This window comes from Rhinoderma darwinii, chromosome 1, assembly GCF_050947455.1.
Source record: "Rhinoderma darwinii isolate aRhiDar2 chromosome 1, aRhiDar2.hap1, whole genome shotgun sequence".
Classification (NCBI taxonomy): Eukaryota; Metazoa; Chordata; class Amphibia; order Anura; family Rhinodermatidae; genus Rhinoderma; species Rhinoderma darwinii.
Window position 1 is genome coordinate 79,765,328 of NC_134687.1, and position 20,039 is coordinate 79,785,366.

A 20,039-nucleotide genomic window follows, 5' to 3' on the forward strand; every position below is an offset into this window, starting at 1 on the left:
TGTTTTGAAGGAATTGATGAATATTAAGCAAGAAATGCGACAAATTAATAACAGAGTGGATCATCTGGAGGAGACTCAAACTTCTATGATAAGATTTGGTAAATCCACTAATAAATCCTTTGGGAGGTGTCAAGCGCATTTAAACAACATATTATCGTATGTAGAAGACCAAGACAATCGGGGTAGAAGAAATAACCTTCGTTTGAGAGGTATCCCGGAGTCTATTGTCCCGTCTGATATTATGGGAGCTATCTACGAGATCCTAAAATCATTATTGCCAGCTGAACAGGTTGATGATCTGGCCGTTGAATGGGCACATCGGGCCTTACGGCAAAAGCCGAGAGATGGAGAACCATCTCGTGACGTTATATGTAGGATTATGAACTCCACGCACCGGGGTATTGCTCTTAGAAAAGCCTGAGATAATCCAGAGCTTTCATATGAGGGAAATAGTATTCTGATTTTTCAAGGTATCTTTCCGATTACTTTGAGCAAACGCAGACAACTGAAGCCCCTTACAGATGCTTTGCGGGCTAAGAATATTCTCTATCGGTGGCTGTTCCTGTTAAGGATCTGCCAGACACAGCTTCTGTGTCAACGCCCATAGGTAATCAGTCTGCACCTGCTTCTATGTCTGTGAGACTGACTCCATCTTCCACCACTGAGGATGGCAGGCTTAGGAGTGGGAGAGCCTATCACAGCCTGGCCAGACAGAGCTAGCTCCCGCCCTCTGTCTATTTATACCTGCCTTTCCTGTTCCTCCTTGCTTGTGATTCCTCTCGTTTGGTTTCCTGGCCCTGCTGCAGCTTCTTGAACTTTTTGACCCTGCTTCATATTGACCCTGGCTTACTGACTACTCTCCTGCTCTGCGTTTGGTACCTCGTACACTCCTGGTTTGACTCGGCTTCTTCACTACTCTCCTGCTCTGTGTTTGGTACCTCGTACACTCCTGGTTTGACTCGGCTCGTTCACCACTCTTGTTGCTCACGGTGTTGCCGTGGGCAACTGCCCCTTTTCCCTTGCTTCTGTGTACCCTTGTCTGTTTGTCTGTCGTGCACTTATTGAGCGTAGGGACCATCGCCCAGTTTTACTCCGTCGCCTAGGGCGGGTCGTTGCAAGTAGGCAGGGACTGAGTGGCGGGTAGATTAAGGCTCACTTGTCTGTTTCCCTACCCCCATCATTACACAATCACAAGCCTATATACCTAGTCTACCCTGGTCCCTCACACTACTATGGACATCCTTGAGACCCTGGCTCAGCAAATGCAGGGTCTCTCCTTACAGGTCCAGGCCCTGGCTCAGAGGGTCAACCAGTCTGATGCTACCATGGTAGTGCCCCTCACCTCACCTCTTGAACCCCACCTCAAGTTGCCTGACCGGTTCTCAGGGGACCGGAAGACTTTTCTCTCCTTTCGGGAGAGTTGTAGGCTCTATTTTTGCTTAAAGCGCCACTCCTCAGGTTCTGAGAGCCAGCGGGTGGGTATAATTATGTCCCGGCTCCAGGAAGGACCCCAAGAATGGGCCTTCTCCTTGACTCCTGACGCCCCTGAACTTTCCTCCGTTGATCTTTTATTTTCTTCTCTCGGACTCATTTATGACGAGACTGACAGTACTGCCTTTGCCGAGAGTCAGCTGGTGACCTTACGTCAGGGTAAGAGACCTGTTGAGGAGTATTGCTCTGACTTTAGGAAGTGGTGCGTTGCTTCTCGGTGGAATGACCCTGCCTTAAGGTGCCAGTTTAGGTTGGGTCTGTCAAACGCCCTGAAACACCTGCTAGTTAGCTATCCCTCTTCTGACTCCCTAGACCAGGTTATGGCTTTAGCGGTACGACTTGACCGACGTCTCAGGGAACGACAACTTGAACGTTTTTTTGTTTTCTCCTCTGACTCCCCCATGATGCCTCCCGAGGTTCCGTTGCTTCCTTCTTCCCCGGAAGACTCGGAGGTACCTATGCAACTCGGGGCCTCCGTGTCCCCCCAACAACGTAGAGAGTTCCGCAGGAAGAATGGTCTCTGCTTCTATTGTGGGGATGACAAGCATCAAGTGAACTTCTGTCCTAGGCGTAAGAATAAGCAGCCGAAAAACGTCCGCGCCTAAGTGATCATCGGGGAGGTCACTTGGGCGCACAGGTATTTCCCGTAAATATGAAACATAATAAAATCTTGCTTCCCTTTCAGGTCTCTTTTGGTGGTAGGTCTGCTACTGGCAGTGCCTTCCTGGATTCAGGGTCTTCTGCTAATATCATGTCTGTGGAATTTGCTATGTCTCTAGCTATGCCTTTGATTAATTTGCCTAAACCTGTCCCGGTAGTGGGTATCGACTCCACTCCTCTTGCTAATGGTTATTTTACACAGCATACCCCTGTTTTTGAACTCCTTGTTGGCTCCATGCATTTGGAGCAGTGCTCTGTACTGTTGATGCAGGGATTATCGTCCGATTTGGTTTTAGGCCTTCCCTGGTTGCAGTTGCATAATCCCACGTTTGACTTGAATACTGGGGATCTTACCAAATGGGGTAATGAATGCTTGACGTCATGTTTTTCTGTTAATTCTATTTCTCCCCCTGAGGAGGTGAACACGCTACCTGAGTTTGTTCAGGACTTCGCTGATGTTTTCTCTAAGGAGGCCTCCGAAGTGTTACCTCCTCATAGAGAATACGATTGCGCTATCGATTTGGTACCAGGAGCTAAGCTCCCTAAGGGTAGGATATTTAGTCTCTCTTGTCCCGAACGTGAAGCCATGAGAGAGTATATCCAGGAATGCCTGGCCAAGGGTTACATTCGCCCCTCTACTTCTCCAGTAGGTGCTGGCTTCTTCTTCGTAGGGAAGAAGGATGGTGGCCTGGGTTGCCTAAAGACGTTAAGGCCTACGTCGCCGCTTGTGAGGTTTGTGCTAGGTCCAAGACTCCCAGGTCCCGACCAGTGGGCTTACTTTGTTCTTTGCCCATTCCCCAGAGACCTTGGACCCATATCTCCATGGATTTTATCACCGATTTTCCTCCATCTCAAGGCAAGTCGGTGGTGTGGGTTGTAGTAGACCGCTTCAGTAAGATGTGCCACTTTATGCCCCTCAAGAAACTACCCAATGCTAAGACGTTAGCTACCTTGTTTGTCAAACACATCCTGCGTCTCCATGGGGTCCCTGTCAATATTGTTTCGGACAGAGGGGTACAATTTGTTTCTTTGTTTTGGAGAGCCTCTGCCTTCCATCCTGAAACTAATGGCCAAACTGAGAGGACTAATCAGTCTCTAGAACAATATTTAAGGTGTTTTATCTCTGACTGTCAATATGATTGGGTCTTATTCATTCCCCTCGCCGAATTTTCCCTTAATAACCGGGTCAGTAACCCGTCAGGGGTCTCCCCCTTTTTCTGTAATTTTGGGTTTAATCCACTGTTCTCTTCCGTTTCACCTGGTAGTTCCAACAATCCCGAGGTAGTGGTCGTTCATCGGGAACTGTGCACAGTCTGGGCCCAGGTTCAGAAGAACCTAGAGGCGTCCCAGAGCATACAAAAAACTCAGGCAGATAGAAGACGTTCTGCTAACTCCTTGTTTATGGTCGGGGATCTGGTGTGGCTATCGTCAAAGAACTTGCGCCTTAAAGTCCCGTCCAAGAAGCTTGCTCCCTGGTTTATAGGGCCGTACAAGGTCACTGAAGTCCTCAATACTGTCTCCTTCCGTCTGGAGTTGCCCCCATCTTTTTGAGTACACAACGTGTTTCATGCCTCCCTCCTTAAACGCTGCTCCCCGTTCTTTGCTCCCTCGAGGAAACCTCCTGTCCCTGTTCTCACCCCTGAGGGGGTGGAATTCGAGGTGGCCAAGATTGTGGACAGCAAGATGGTCCAAGGCTCCCTCCAGTACCTGGTCCATTGGAGAGGATACGGGCCTGAGGAGAGGACTTGGGTACCCGCCCGGGATGTTCACGCTGGGGTATTGGTCAGGAGGTTCCACCTTCGTTTCCCCAATAAACAAGGTCCATCTAGAAATGGTCCGGTGGCCCCTCATAAAAGGGGGGGTACTGTTAAGGATCTGCCAGGCACAGCTTCTGTGTCAACGCCCATAGGTAATCAGTCTGCACCTGCTTCTATGTCTGTGAGACTGACTCCATCTTCCACCACTCAGGATGGCAGGCTTAGGAGTGGGAGAGCCTATCACAGCCTGGCCAAACGGAGCTAGCTCCCGCCCTCTGTCTATTTATACCTGCCTTTCCTGTTCCTCCTTGCTTGTGATTCTTCTCGTTTGGTTTCCTGGCCCTGCTGCAGCTTCTGAACTATTTGACCCTGCTTTATTCTGACCCTGGCTTACTGACTACTCTCCTGCTCTGCGTTTGGTACCTCGTACACTCCTGGTTTGACTCGGCTTCTTCACTACTCTCCTGCTCTGCGTTTGGTACCTCGTACACTCCTGGTTTGACTCGGCTCGTTCACCACACTTGTTGCTCACGGTGTTGCCGTGGGAAACTGCCCCTTTTCCCTTGCTTCTGTGTACCATTGTCTGTTTATCTGTCGTGCACTTATTGAGCGTAGGGACCATCGCCCAGTGGTACCCCGTCGCCTAGGGCGGGTCGTTGCAAGTACGCAGGGACTGAGTGGCGTGTAGATTAGGGCTCACTTGTCTGTTTCCTTACCCCCATCATTACAGTTCCCCTTTGGGATTTAATTTTCCCTAAATGGCTCGAAGAAAGTTATCAGACAACCTGATGATCTTGTTCCTTTATATGAGGACATAGGACCTGATCCACAAATTCACCTGTCATGGCTTGAGATAACGGATGTCGCAACTTTCGGCTTCATTGGAGTTTCATTCGGATGACACCTAGTCGGACTCTACGAATGGATGGCTGTCCTTTTTCGTAGCTCACAATATCCTTTGAGATGTTGTTTTGCGTTACACTATGGTTCTGATATGTTATTGATACCTTCTGGGTCTCAAACTAATATAGATTCAGGTGGACTGCTAGTTATTATTTTGAATGATAATATTTTTTGAATGTTTTCAATGTCCTTCTTTCTCTCTATATACAGCTGATAATTGGAGTTGCAGTTGCTTCAATTGTAAAGTAATATCGTTGGTAAATTGTATACAGAAACTTAGATACTGTTGAATATGTCTACAATTACGGTTACCACAAGGAATGTGAAAGGGATGAATCCCCCAACTAAAAGGTCTAGATTGTTGCATTTATTACGGAAACAGCATACAGATGTAGCTATACTTCAAGAAACCCATTTTGTAGATAGGAAAACCCCGTCACTCTCTACTTCCTATTTTTCTAAGTGGTACCACTCACAACACCCTACATCCAAAAAAAGAGGCATATCTATTGCAATTAGAAAATCCGTACCGTTTACTCTTATCTCTCAATTAGCTGACCCGGGGGGGTCTATTTTTGAAAGGCCAAATAGCGGGTACTTTAGTAATGATTGCAGGATTATATTCTCCTAATGATCAGCAGATACCCTGGATCATAGATACTATGTCTCAGCTGAAACTCTTTCAGTCTGGGATTTGTATTCTAGTGGGAGATCTCAATGTAACATTGGAACCTCTGAAAGACTCTTCTACAGGTCATTCTCAACAGTCCTATAGAGGCCTCAGAGCTCTACATAGATTGTTCTTGGATATGGAACTTAGGGATGTCTGGAGGTCCTTTTTCCCGACAGGAAGGGATTACACTTTTTATTCAGTTCCTCACAAGACATATAAAAGAATAGATTATTTGTTTGTTAGATCTTCTCATCTCCCTCTGGTTACTAATGTGTCTATAGATGTCAGGTGGTATTTTTATTCCTTCCACCAAAGGTTTTTTATAGCATAAATACTCTATTTAGAATTAGTAAAGAATCACTGGAATAATGATAGAGCTTTATAAAATATAACTTTTACTTCATATTGTTTAAAATAATGTGCAAAACATACACACAGGACAAATTTAAAGGCTAAAAAAGGAGGTTTCCCAGTCCCCAGCTACAGGATCAAGATGGACTTGGACACACTATAGAATGGGTAGGGGGGTGGATTACCCCAAAATATACCTTTGAAAAAACCTCCTCCTTTATGCAGTAATTTTTGGAGCTTTGCATTTACTCTGCACAAAACGTACAGAATGTCAGTTGCATTTACTCTGCACAAAACGTACAGAATGTCAGTTTTTCTCTCACAAAAGAGAGCACATTTTTAGCCTTTAAAACTGTAATGTGTCTATAGGACAGATTGTGGTCTCTGATCATGCACCGGTCTCTCTGTCAATTGGGATTACATCAATGCCGAAAAAGACAACTGGAGGCTCAACGAAGCTCTCTTGAAATCAGATGGTCACAAAAAAAGCATAGCCAGCTTACTTACTAAATATTTTGAAGAGAATTTTGGTCCTGCGGTGTCCATGTCAATAGTTTGGGAAGCCCATAAAGCAGTTATAAGGAGCGAGTTTATTTCTTTAGGTTCAATGGTAAAGAAAGTGCAATGTAAAGAAGTGGATTAAACTTTGCACAAGGTCTTACAACTTGAGGGTAAACATAAAAAATCACTCACTAGTGATCCTGGCAAATAGACTACAAGTTTTTTTACCTGAGTTGGTAAACCCAGAACAAGTAGGGTTTATCGCCTGGAGAGAGGGTAAGGACCACACTGTGAAAATACTTCATTTGATTCAATGCGCTAGACAAAAGAACATTCCATTGGCCCTCTTATCTACCGACGAAGAAAAAGCGTTTGATAGAGAGGATTGGTCATATATGTCTAATGTTCTTAGGAAATTTGGTTTGCCTAATTTTGCTATTGCACAGATAATGGCACTATATAAATGCCCCTCTGCCCGAATTCGATCAAATGGTACCTTGTCACCGAGCTTTAAAATATCTAATGGGACTAGGCAGGGATTTCCTCTGTCCCCTCTTTTGTTTGTTCTTACTATTGAGACACTGATTCAGCACATTAGGCAAGACCCTCAGATCAGAGGTGTTAGCATCAGGAATCGGGACTTCCAAACTGCAGCTTTTGCAGATGACCTGTTAATAATTACTTAAAATCCGGATGAATCCTTTCCAATACTGTCTGAGATATTCGAATGCTTTAAGACATTCTCTAATTTTAAAATAAATTCGGGCAAATCAGAAGCTCTGAACATCTCTTGTCCTAAACGCATGGTTTTGTTGGCTCAAGCGAACTCTCCATTTACTTGGTCATCAGAGTTCATAAAATATTTGGGTCTAAAGCTGTCGTCTTCTCCAGACTCCTGGTTCTCTCTTAATTATGTACCTTTACTCACTAGCATAGACAAGATTATGAAAGACTGGAAGATCCCATACATTTCTTGGATAGGGAGGTGTAATTTGATTAAGATGTTAATTATCCCAAAGTTGACGTATGTACTCCAGACAATGCCTATATTCCTTCCGCAAAGCTTTTTTCAGAAAATTCATAGTAAGTTGCTTAATTATATCTGGTATGACAAAGGAAACCGCTTGGCCTTTAAAACCTTGAATCGCCCTAAGCCCTTAGGAGGGCTTAACCTTACTAATATCAAAACTTTTTATCAGGCGATCCACTTGGGTAGGATCAGAGACTGGCATGGAGACCCTCTTTTTTTCCATCACTGGCACAACTTAAAATGGCATTTCCCCTTGCTCACCTCACTCCTTTACATCACCAGCAATTGTCGCTAAATTACAAAATGTTGGGGAAGCTTGGGAATATTAATAGACAGATGACATGGTATGAGTCCCTGATTTCTGTTTTGACCCCAGTTCCCAGACTTACTTCCGTTATATACAAGAAGATTAATGCTTTTGATACAGAAGTTCCATTAACATATATAACTTCATCATAAAAAGAACTTGATATCCAGCTCAGCTCTTCCGAGATAGATAGGGTTTATGGGTCGAGTTGTGGTCCTTCAAGATGTATAAATCTCCAGGAAACTTGCTACAAACTTGTGAGTAGGTGGTATAAAACCCCGATTTTACTTAATAATATGGATCGCTCTATTTCATCAGAGTGCTGGAGGTGTCACAAACATATTGACACATATACCCATATCTGGTGGGAATGTGAGTTGATTAAACCCTAGTGGCAACAAGTAGAAAATGTTATTCAACTATTGTGTGCACAAGCTCCCACTTTAAATATGGTTATTATTTTTCTAAACATAATAAGTAGTTCTGCTAATTTTGTAGGTAAGCCATTATGGTTACAACTGGTATTAGCTGCTAAAGCTTTGATACCGCTATATTGGCAGAGGGAAGATGCTCCGCCTGTCTCGCAATGGCTGACAAAAGTAGCCCAAGTTTCTAGACTGGAGGAGTTAAGTTATTTGGCACAGAGGAACCCGATGAAATATAAACAAATATGGCTCCCTTGGCTCAATTTCCTCTCTGATACTAATGGTTATGGAAGATATGCATTATAGTAGAAACCTTTATGTTACAAGTAAGGGGGTGGGTTTTAACCTGGAAAGGATAAATCTGACCACTTTGGATTGCATCATGAGAACTAGGAGTTTTCGGGGGTTGAGTGTATTTTTTTTTTTCGTTCGCTTTTGACTTAATTGTCTTATGTTTGAAATTTTTTGTCGGTATAGACAAACATAAATGAGCCTTTACTTTTGATACTTCTTGTTAAAGAGATAGAAAGCTCTATTAAGTGCTGTCTACATATGTTTATTTGTCCAGAATGTGAATTTGCATTGTTATACAATATAATGTCTAAAATAATAAAAAGATATTTGACATACATTTCACTAATAATAATAATCATAATAATAATAATAATAATAATATATTAACAATAAAAAATGGCATATTATAATAAAAAACAAAATTAGGTAACTAATTTATTAAAGCAACCCTCAGGTCCTAGGTAAAAATGGCACTAAACATGGCAACTGTATAGTAAACACACCTGGTGCCCTCCTTTTGAAAGATGCTGCCACCGTTAGTCCATTCTGGTGCCCCCTTTCCATGTAGGTAAAATAGCTGCCACAGTCTCAGACTACACTATGCACAAAGTGCTTTGGTAGTTTGAGACCAGACCTGGTGCCCTCTAAATGGACCAGCGGCACTGTGTCCATCCTGCAGATCCCTTTGCACAGTTTCCGGCTGAAGTGGAAGAACTGCATAAAAAGAGACACAGCAGAACAGAGTAGCATGTCAGAAGATTCAGCATGCAGCAAGGAGGAGAAAGACAACGCCGGAGACATCAAGAATTAACATCTTTATCTTGCTATTAAGTTCTTTCGCTGCAGCTTCAACTGGATCCCCTGGAACGGGACCTGCAGTGGAAGACACAGACAGGATGGACACTGCGGTGTTGGTCCATCCGAGGGCGGCGGGGCTCACACTGTGAAAAGGAGAGTCTGAGACCGTGGTGACCATTTTAAATAAATGGAAAGGGAGGACCAGAACGTTCTAACAGTGGCAGCATCTTTTAAAAGGAGGGCACCAGGTATGTTTACTGTACATTTACCATGTACAGTGAAATTATTACTTTAGACCGGAGGGTTACTTTAAGTTTAAAATGATAAATTAAAGTATTTTTGTTTGATATTTATACAGGGATTCAATAAGCAATAGCATTTGAATAAATTGCAAATCAGGGGCATAAGTAGAAACTGCTGGGCCCCATATGAAAATTTTGAATACACCCTAAGCAAGCCGACAGCAAGAAGAGATTTTAAAAATAGTGAGGAACTGAAACAAAATATATTGGAAAGCTGCAAAATACAATGATTGAACTTTTTTTTATACATAAAACCAATTAACCTCTTTAATCCTTACTATCTCATCTCCTCAAAAAAATACTTTAAATACTCCCTCTTTGTTTTCTTCCATAGAATGAACCTCTTTATACCTTACTACCTCCTCTCCCCCCAAAACGACTTTAAATATTCCCTACCTTTTTTCCCCCCATACAATATAGTTTGTCCCAGGTAATAACTGATTATAACTCCAGCGGCATAAATGACTTACATAGTAGCATAGTAGTCTGGGGTGACAGTGGGTATATTCTCCAGCATCCAATGCTGCAACTCAATGTGGTTAAAAACCAAAGACACTGGCTGGATGTTCTGCTGGGGTACAGCAAGTAAAATTCCTGATGCAAAATCAAGCCACATGCATCCTGACCTGCAGAGCTCTATGCTGGCAGCAGGGGGCACACTAAGAAGGAGCAGGGAGGCAGCATCATGCTGTTGGAGACAGTGAGGGTCACAGGTTGTGTGCCACAGCGCATACAAGATCCCAACACTGGCCAATGTCGGGAAATTGTAGACGAAGCCGAACACAACGTCCTGATGCTGCTTAGTGTCAGAACCTTGTATGTGGCCCGGCACATATAGTATTCCAATACACCAATATTCGATACTGTCCCCCACGTCTGACTTAACCTCACTGGCAGTTGATGGCTAGGCTAGACATTTTTGCATCATAGACCTAGCAACTTGGTCCAGTCAAAAATACATTGCCTTGGTTCCTACGGATCTACCCAAAGAATTAATAGCCAGAGAATCACCTCGTAAAAGTCCTAAGGCTAGCAAGCAGAGTCGTAAGATTCAGACTGAAGTTGCGAGGAAAAGGGGTCCTGAATGGTGGGTTTCTGATGACTTGAACCTACAATAATCCTGACAACAACTCATTGACTTAATACAAGTACATTGTTAGATGCACTTTTAAATGTCTAGTCTCCTTGGCCTAATCTCATTGAAATGACACCATTTTTAGGCAATAATAGAAACTGTTCTTTGGACAATGTTTTTGAACATGAAAGAACAGTAAAGTTACTTATAAAATTTATGTTAAGAAAAGGATGTTAGAAGTGTTAAGGCCTTGGACCATTGGTGGAGGCACTTGTAAAACAAATAGCTACTTTAAGCAAGGACCTTTGTTCCTTCTTTTTCTGTTATTCTTTCCCTTAGAGAACTGCTTGTAATGTCAACAGAAATCTTGTAGAACATAGTGTGTTTTATTGTTTTGGAGACAGAAGCAAACTTTATGTCCTTTTACTTTATATAGTGTAAGTTATCTTGGAAAAATGCACTTGAAAGGAAAAGCAGTATCTGTACTGGACTGTTTGGAACTTGTTAAGTGCATAAATGTGCGGCAATAAGTCACTTGACAGACTTGAGTTGTGTGCAGTAGAGCAGAAGATTAGAATACAACACTGCTCCTGTAGAAAATCTTAACCAAGATTAGTCTCTCATTCTATAGTTGAGACCCATTAAATGTGTCCCTTTATTCACCATAACAATACAAAACGAACGCTCCAATAACAAGTTTATATATTCCAAATCAATTACAATATTTTAAGTCTAACACTCTTTAACATGTCCTATCTGACCAGTTTTAGTATCGCTCTGCATTTTATTTTACTTCCCTGAATTTATTTGACTTCAAAAGAAGCTCGATATCTGCTTGTTTTACTATTAATTCCATTATACAAAGTGCCAGAAGAAGAACTAAGAACCTTATTGATGTTTATGATATACATTTTTAGAAGGGTCAAGAATAGGAAGTCAATAGAGCCTTACAAGATCTTGACATGGGTCTAGAATTATTGTGCTCATCAATTAACAATTTTTTTTTAGACATTTTTATTCCATTTTTTAATTTGGCAGTGGTTTCCCTGTGATTGAAGAGAACTGGTATTATCCATGTATCATAAGATGAATGTCCTAACTGACTACTGTCCAATAAAATGTATTTAGAAATTGGTTTTATGTCATATCAAGTATTGAAATGGAAGGATCTGATCCATTGCATTTGCATGCCGTGATATCGTTCTATAGATGACACAGTTGTTTTGGCGCTCTATAAAGTCTCCATCTACTGGAGAAGGAGGATGTGGTTGTAAGATTGTTATTAATAGATTACAATTCTGCCCTCAATACAGTTGTAACATGTAATTTATCATTTATACTGAAAGCTGCAGGATTGTCTACTGCTAATGTTTAGAATTAGATAGTGGATTTTTTATTAACTGGTAGACCAGGGGAGAGGCCTGTACATCCTCAGTAAAGATTTCTAATTTAGGTGTACCAAAAGGATGTTGTTTGAACTGAAGCCTGTTCTTTTTATTCCCTTTCCAATTGCATTATTCAATTTTAAAATACCCTGCTAATACGACAGTAGTGGGTTTAGTCTTCATAGGATTAGTGGTATTTACCACCCATGTTTTTTAAATCCGAAATTTAGGGTTAACAATTCCTCATTATTTAAAGTGATCTCACACAACAGCAATTTGCCATAATAGTATGGCGCTGGTCGATCCTGTGAACTGCTGTACTATTACAGCGCAGTGATGGTGCGGGCACAGAAGCCTGTTTTAATAAAACTGTTTTAATGGATCAGAGAACTCCAATCAATAGCGACTGCAAGAACTATGGAGTTCAACAAGGGGACTTCATCTGTCAGCCTATTGGGGGTCCTAGCGTTATGATCGTGCGGTGCCGATGGGTTACCATGGCAGCTGGGTACCTAACAAAGCGCCCAGGTCTGCTTTAAATATACCTCTCTTAGGCCATGCTAGAGGCAGATGTAAGTCTGCTAGTGGAACTAATAAAAAATAAAGTGTAAGGTTACAATCACATGCGACAGATTTTGTTGCCGAAATTTTCTGCAACTGAAAATCTGTTCCTTTCGTCTTAATAGGGCAGTTACTGCAGCAAGTGCATGGATTTCTGCTAGCTCCATTCATAATAAATTGAATAAACCTTTTTTAATAACATTATTTTATATAGTAAAAATTGTAAACCATAAAAAAATATATACATGATCTTACCCAATTATAATGACCTGTAGAATAAAGATAAAGCTAAGTGCACCAGATTGCTGTCTCAATTTGCTTTAAAAACAAACAGTAATAATAAATACCTCTAATATCTATACTGCTTAGCGAATTTTAAAGGAAATCCCCAAAAACGCTGGATATACAATTTTTTTTTCAATCCCCCCCTTAAAAATATGTAATAAAATGCAATCAATAGGTTCAATAATAATAGTTTTTCTAAAAAAAACTACAATTTGTCCTGCAAAAATCAAGCCATTCAACTACATTGAAAAAGTAATTATGATTTGCGGGATGATATTTTTGTTGTCCATAAAACATACTTGTATAGTTCAAATGTACTAAAACAAAAAAAAATCTATACATATTTAGTAATAACCCGTAGAATAAAGTTATCATGTCAAATAAAGCGCATAGTAAACAGTCTAATATAACCTCCAAAATCAACTGCAGAATTGCACTTTTTTTTCATTGTAAATATGGGCTATCAATATCGGATCACTGGGGGTATAACTGTTGATCTGCTGAATGTGGAATTGTGGCTTGTCTGCAGCCTGCTGGGAACTGGTGTTTGAACCTGCCCTTGTATCATTAAGCATAGACTTTTTGTGTGATTTTTAAGTAAATATATTTCCTTTTTCTGTTTGTAATGATTTTAGGGACTCGCAAGATGATGAGGACGATGTCTGGGTAAACATTAAAGTGGACACAGTGCCTAAGGCTAGGCCATCTACATTACAGTGCCTGAAAACCCCTTTAGGCCCTGTTCACACTGAGTTTTTTTGCAGGTATCCAAAGATAGGGCATGTCGCATCTTTTTCCCGCAAGCGTTTTTTACCGGAAAAAACACCATTAAAATCAATAGGAGGCGATATCAGGCATTTTTTAGTGCTGTTTCCACGTCAAAAACAGCGCCAAAATACTCCATGTGAACTACCCCTTATAGTGTGAAGGCGATTTAGGTTGGTGAACTCTTTATCAAATTGCTGAACGTAGAATACCATAACATTCTAGGTTGGTATAAGAGAGGGCACACAGAGGCATTTTTTGTAGTCCTAGATTTCAAAACTGTAAATTTCTTATTTATCTGGTAAGTTTGTAAATAAACAAGATCTTTACTGCTGAGAGATTTTTATTTTGTGTTAACATCTGCGTTGGATGCTCCATTTTGAGTCTTTGTCACAGATACCGTCAAATTTGAGGGGGAAAAAAATAGCACCTCATGCAATGCTATTTTACCAAATGGTTAAAATGATGGACACCATGGCGGAACCCGACGGGTCCCATTGTAAGTCAATAAGGGTCGTCTGGTGCCGTTGGTATGTGCCTTGTGACACTGCGTAACGGTTTCTATTTTTTCAACACAAATGTGAACAGAACATTAGTTGCATAGAGGACTTTTGAAAAATTCTTATTTTTTTTATGTATAGTTTTCCTTAGAAATGTAAACCAATTGAAATATCTTAGGCCAGTAAATTATAATAGTGCCCACATGATACGGTAAAATTTTTTAATCACCTCTTTAAATGTACTTCATATATCCTTCACTTTCATCATTATCAAAAGCAGTACATATAATGTTATAGCATATCTAGCACGTAATAGCAGAAAGAATTTCCAGCTAAACTGTAAGTAAATAAAAACATGTAGAACTACCAGCGAAGGCCATTGATTTCAATAAGCTGTCAGTCTCTCATTGCTATAGTGCTTCACAATATTTGTGCTTGTACTGGCTTAGACATAATGATATACAGTAAATCAGGAACCATGCCCATAATTCACACGTGCACATGAAGCACCTAGAGAAGAAGTAGGAAATCTCTAACATAAGAAAAATAAATTCACTCTTACAGTGCTCAGTACATATTCCTTGGCTGTCCTGCCTCTACTCAGATGTGATAAACCTCTCTAGCACAACATAACCAACGGGATGTCGAAGATTCTTACTTTGTCTGTTTGTCAAATTATTTCTCCAACAGTCACTCTTAGTAAATATACTGCCATCTGGAAAATAAATTGTGTGTGTTTTTCTGTATGGGCAAAAAAATCTAGTCATATACATGAGCTAAAATGCTAAGACAGTTCTAAACTTTTTAGAAACTGGTGCTATTAGTTAAGCTTGCAAAGTAGTTTTTTTTTATTCTGATGCATGCTATCCACAGATGTATATATGTCTGTCCTGCAATTGTTTTATCTTATTTAAGTTCTTTTCTTTTAAGAAACATTATAGGAAATACTGATTCAAGGTGCAGTCACAAGCGGAAGATTAGGTTTCAGAAAATCAGTTCCGTTCATCGAAATGGGGCTGTTTCTGCAGCAGTTCATGGATTTCTGCAAGATTTATTAAGATGAAATGGAACAAATTTTTGCAGCAAAATATGCCATATGTGACTGCAACCTTAGGCTGAAGTCACATATCCTGGATTTATTGCGGATTTTGTTGCAGGTTTGATGCAAATCTTATCCTTTTGCATTGCAAAGGGTAAAATCCACAATAAAAATACGCGAATTTGTCAACTCAGCGAACTGTGTTATTTCTAGTGCAGGCTCTGTGGGGGAATGACACAGGCAAACCAGGTGCAATGTTCCGTTCAGGCTGCTTTGCCTAGAGTGAATCTTTAAAGTGTACCTAAATTTTCTGGTGACTTTCAAAATAATCTGTCATACTATAGTCCTGTGATGTGCATGGAACAGGCAGTATTCCAGAAAATACAACCTTGGAGGTCCTTCCCTTCAGCTTTTAGCCTAGTTCTTTGAAATAATTCTTATGGCTCCTCCACCTACCATGTATTATGTCGTTGGTACCCACATGAACCACGACAGCTGGATCATCACCAGCCCCTCACAGTAATTTATCCACGCGTTCCACCACATGGCAAACCCTGGCACCAGGGAGACAGCAAACCATTCGGTGGAGGCGGTCTTGGCGACAAATCATTCAGTATAATGCCCCAATAGCTGCCCCAAACAGTATAATTCCCCTATAGCTGCCCCCACACAGTATAATGCCCTTAGAGGTGCCCCCATAAAGTATAATGCCACTTTAGCTGCCCCCACATAGGATAAGGCTCCTATAGCTGCCTTCCCCACAGTATATTTCCCCCCATAGCTTTCCCCACAGAGTAAAATGCCCCCATTGCTGTCCCCACAGAGTATAATATCCCCATAACCGCCACCATAGCTGCATTCCACACAGTATAAAATCCCCCATAGATGCCACCTCACAGTATTAAGCCCCACAGCTGCCCCAATAAAGTATAATGCCACAACAGCTACCTCCACACAGCCCCAATAGTGCCTAATAAAAATAATAAAATACATACTCACCTATGCCCATTCACACGATGGGTGGAGGTGATCCTGTCGCAGACAGGCATGATGACGTCAATACATCGCGCCTGTCTGTGCCGAGTCACTCACGGCATAGTGAATGCTGGAGCAAGGAGCCGTCAGTTCCTTGCTCCAGCTTTGAATTCAACTGTATCTGCTTCCTGAGGATGCAGATACAGTTGAAACCAGGAAATCCGTTAGTGGCTCGCGAACCCCTGGAGGTCCTCACACGACCCCCCAGGGGGTTACAACACACAGTTTGGGAAACAGTGCTCTACATAGAAGATTTAAAGCATAACTTTCTGCCTACCTGCAGCCGCCACGAGAGGGAGCTTGCTGCATAAAGTTATACAGTGAACACAATGATAAAACAATATGCACTCATGTTCCCACTAGTGCCTGGACTGCAGGTAGACAGCATGTTATGTTAAAGAGATTTTTGGGGATTAAAGGGTAACTAAACTTTTAAAAAACTTTTAACATGTCATAGTGACATGTCAGAAGTTTTGATCGGTGGGAGTCCGAACTTAGTCACCGTCACCGATCTCTAAAACGAAGTGGCAAAAGGGCTCAAGTGAGTGCTGTCCCACTTTGTTTCTGATCGCCTTTCCTAGGATAGCCGATCGAGTGGTGTTCGGACTCAAACTTTCTATTGAACCCATACACCGCTTGCTCGGCTTTGCAAGGAAAGCTGAAAAGAAAAAGCAGCACAGCACTCACCCAAGCGCTTTATTTTAGAGATCGGTGGCGGTCTCAGTGCTCGGACCTCCACCGATTAAAACTTCTGACATGTCACTATTTCCTCTTCATAAATGATAATAATATGTTTTATTTAATTTTTTTATTCTAATAATTTTAAACAATCCTCCAATGACACGTCTTCTATATTTGTTTCAATATTTCTGTCTTTATTTATTTTATCAGCTTTATTTTCTATATTTGTCATACTTCTGTTCTCTTGACACAGAAACAGCACCTAAATATTAACTAAATATAAAAAAGAATCTTAATATCATGTTGTTTTCCAATCCTTACCCGTAACTCTGAGTCTGTCAGCACCAATAGTGATTTCCTCCTCATCAGCTGAGAACAGCATCTTCCCGTCCTCATTTGACTTTACTTCAAATCTTTTGCACTTTGCTTCCACAGCATCCGCACCTGCATTGCAAAGAGAGAATAAATTAATTGAAAGCATAAATGTATCAAAGTGGATTTACCAAAGGACCAGCAAAGTGCTGACTTGATAGATTGTATGCACTTAGCTTTACTTAGCAAGGCATGACTTTGCTTGGACAGAGATGATGGGTAAACTGTCAAGATAAAAGGTAAAACAATCTGCTATGTTGTGCATGTCACTTTTAGGATGGAGTATTAGTATTTTCAACAGGTTGTGTGGTCATTAGGAAGGACTTTAATACAAATAAGTAATCACATTGTAATCAAATGCTGAAATAATGTGTGTAAGGAAATAAATAACACTGGCAATGTTATACACATTAAAGGGTAACTATCTTTTAAAAACTTTTGATATGTGATAGTGATAGTCTTCTTTTTAGTTTGTCTGTGGACCTTTTAAATGTATATTTATGTCTTAGATTTGTCAAAAATATTGTTTCATATTTTTTGATACCGCAAAATTGACTATTGCATCCTTCTTTGTTTTTGGTTTGTCTATGTGATAGTGATATGTCTGAAGTTTTGATTGGTGGGGACTAGGTGGTGATCATTAATTGCTAGAATGCAGGGATAGAAGCCCCTCCAGTTCTGAATGTCTTTTCTCAACTCTCCTAGTAGATGCGGGGTCAGAACTTTTTTTAAACCAGTACCCCACTTTCCTCAGTTTTCATTGTTTAAGTGGTTAGATTTTTTTTTTTACAAGACTTGTATGAATCGCATTATTAGAATGTGCTTTCTTTACAAATTATCTCTATTCACTGCCACGACCTCTTCTGTGTTGGCCGCCAGTCAGTATGTATATTGCAGTATATGTAGTATCATGACTGTGGCCACCAATTAAATCCCCTCTGTGTTTATGTTAATAGACCCCAGTGGACTAACTGGTGACAGCAGCAGATTAACCCCTTCCCTCTTTAGCCACTTTTGACCTTCCTGACAGAGCCTCATTTTTCAAATCTGACATGTGTCACTTTATGTGGTAATAACTCCGGAATGCTTTCACCTATCCAAGCGATTCTGAGATTGTTATCTCGTGACACATTGGACTTTAGGTTACAGGCAAAATTTGCTCGATACATTCAGTATTTAATTGTGAAAAACACCAAAAATTAGCGAAAAATTGCAAAAATTAGCATTTTTCTCAATTTAAATGTATCTGCTTGTAAGACAGGCAGTTATACCACACAAAAATGTTGCTAATTAACATCACCCATATGTCTACTTTAGATTGGCATCGTTTTTTGAAAATCCTTTTATTTTTCTATGACCTCACAAGGCTTAGAACTTTAGCAGCAATTTCTCACATTTTCAAGAAAATTTCAAAAGGCTATTTTTACAGGGGCCAGTTCAGTTGTGAAGTGGTTTTGAGGTCCTTATATATTAGAAACCCCAAAAAAGTCACCCCATTTTAAAGACTTCACCCCTCAAAGTATTCAAAACAGCATTTAGAAAATGTCTTAACCCTTTACACATTTCACAGGAATTAAAGCAAAGTAGAGGTGAAATTTACAAATTTCATATTTTTCTGCAGAAATACATTTTTAATACAATTTTTTTTATAAAACAGAAGGTTTTACCAGAGAAATGCAACTCAATATTTGTTGCCCAGTTTCTGCAGTTTTAGGAAATATCCCACATGTGGCCGTAGTGTGCTACTGGACTGAAGCACCGGCCTCAGAAGCAAAGGAGCACCTAGTGGATTTTGGGGCCTTATTTTTGTTAGAATATATTTTAGGCACCATGTCAGGTTTGAAGGGCTCTTGCGGTGCCAAAACAGTCAAAATCAACCAAAAGTGACCCCATCTGGGAAACTAGACACCTCAAGGAAATTATCTAGGGGTGTAGTGAGCATTTTGACCGCACAGGTTTTTTACAGAAATTATTGGAAGTAGGCCGTGAAAATTAAAATCAACATTTTTTCAAAGAAAATGTAGGTTTAGCGATTTTTTTTCTCATTTCCACAAGGACTAAAGGAGAAAAAGCACCGCAAAATTTGTAAAGCAATTTCTCCCGAGTAAAACAATACCTCACATGTGGTAATAAACGGTTGTTTGGAGACACGGCGTGGCTGAGAAGGGAAAGAGCGCTATTTGGCTTTTGGAGTTCACATTTAGCAGGAATGGTTTGCGGAGGCCATGTCACATTTACAAAGCCCCTGAGGTGTCAAAACAGTGGAAACCCCAAACAAGTGACCCCATTTTGGAAACTATACCCCTTGAGGAAATTATCTAGGGGTATAGTGAGCATTTTGACCCCACAGGTTTTTTGCAGAAATTTTTGCAAGTAGGCTGTGAAAATGAAAATCTACATTTTTTCAAATAAAATGTAGGTTTAGCGATTTTTTTTCTCATTTCCACAAGGACTAAAGGAGAAAAAGCACCGCAAAATTTGTAAAGCAATTTCTCCCGAGTAAAACAATACCTCACATGTGGTAATAAAAGGCTGTTTGGATACACGGCGAGGCTGAGAAGGGAAAGAGCGCTATTTGGCTTTTGGAGTTCACATTTAGCAGGAATGGTTTTCGGAGGCCATGTCACATTTACAAAGCCCCTGAGGGGATAAAACAGTGGAAACCCCCCACAAGTGACCCCATTTTGGAAACTACACCCATTGAGGAAATTATCTAGGGGTATAGTGAGCGATTTGACACCACAGTTTTTTTGCAGAAATTATTGGAAGTAGGCCCTGAAAATAATAATCTACATTTTTTCAAAAAAAATCTAGGTTTAGCTAATTTTTTCTCATTTCCAGAAGGACTG

At 40.7% G+C, this 20,039-nt stretch overlaps 1 protein-coding gene across 2 annotated transcripts in view; it reads right to left on the reverse strand.

The window, feature by feature from the left end:
- SGCZ (sarcoglycan zeta) overlaps positions 1-20,039 on the reverse strand; it is a 982,319-nt gene that overhangs the window by 38,337 nt on the left and 923,943 nt on the right. For both annotated transcript variants that reach the window (XM_075860071.1, XM_075860061.1), the window contains one exon: positions 17,140-17,262. In XM_075860071.1, coding sequence (XP_075716186.1) covers positions 17,140-17,262 — 123 coding nt within the window. The remainder of the gene's footprint in view (positions 1-17,139; positions 17,263-20,039) is intronic.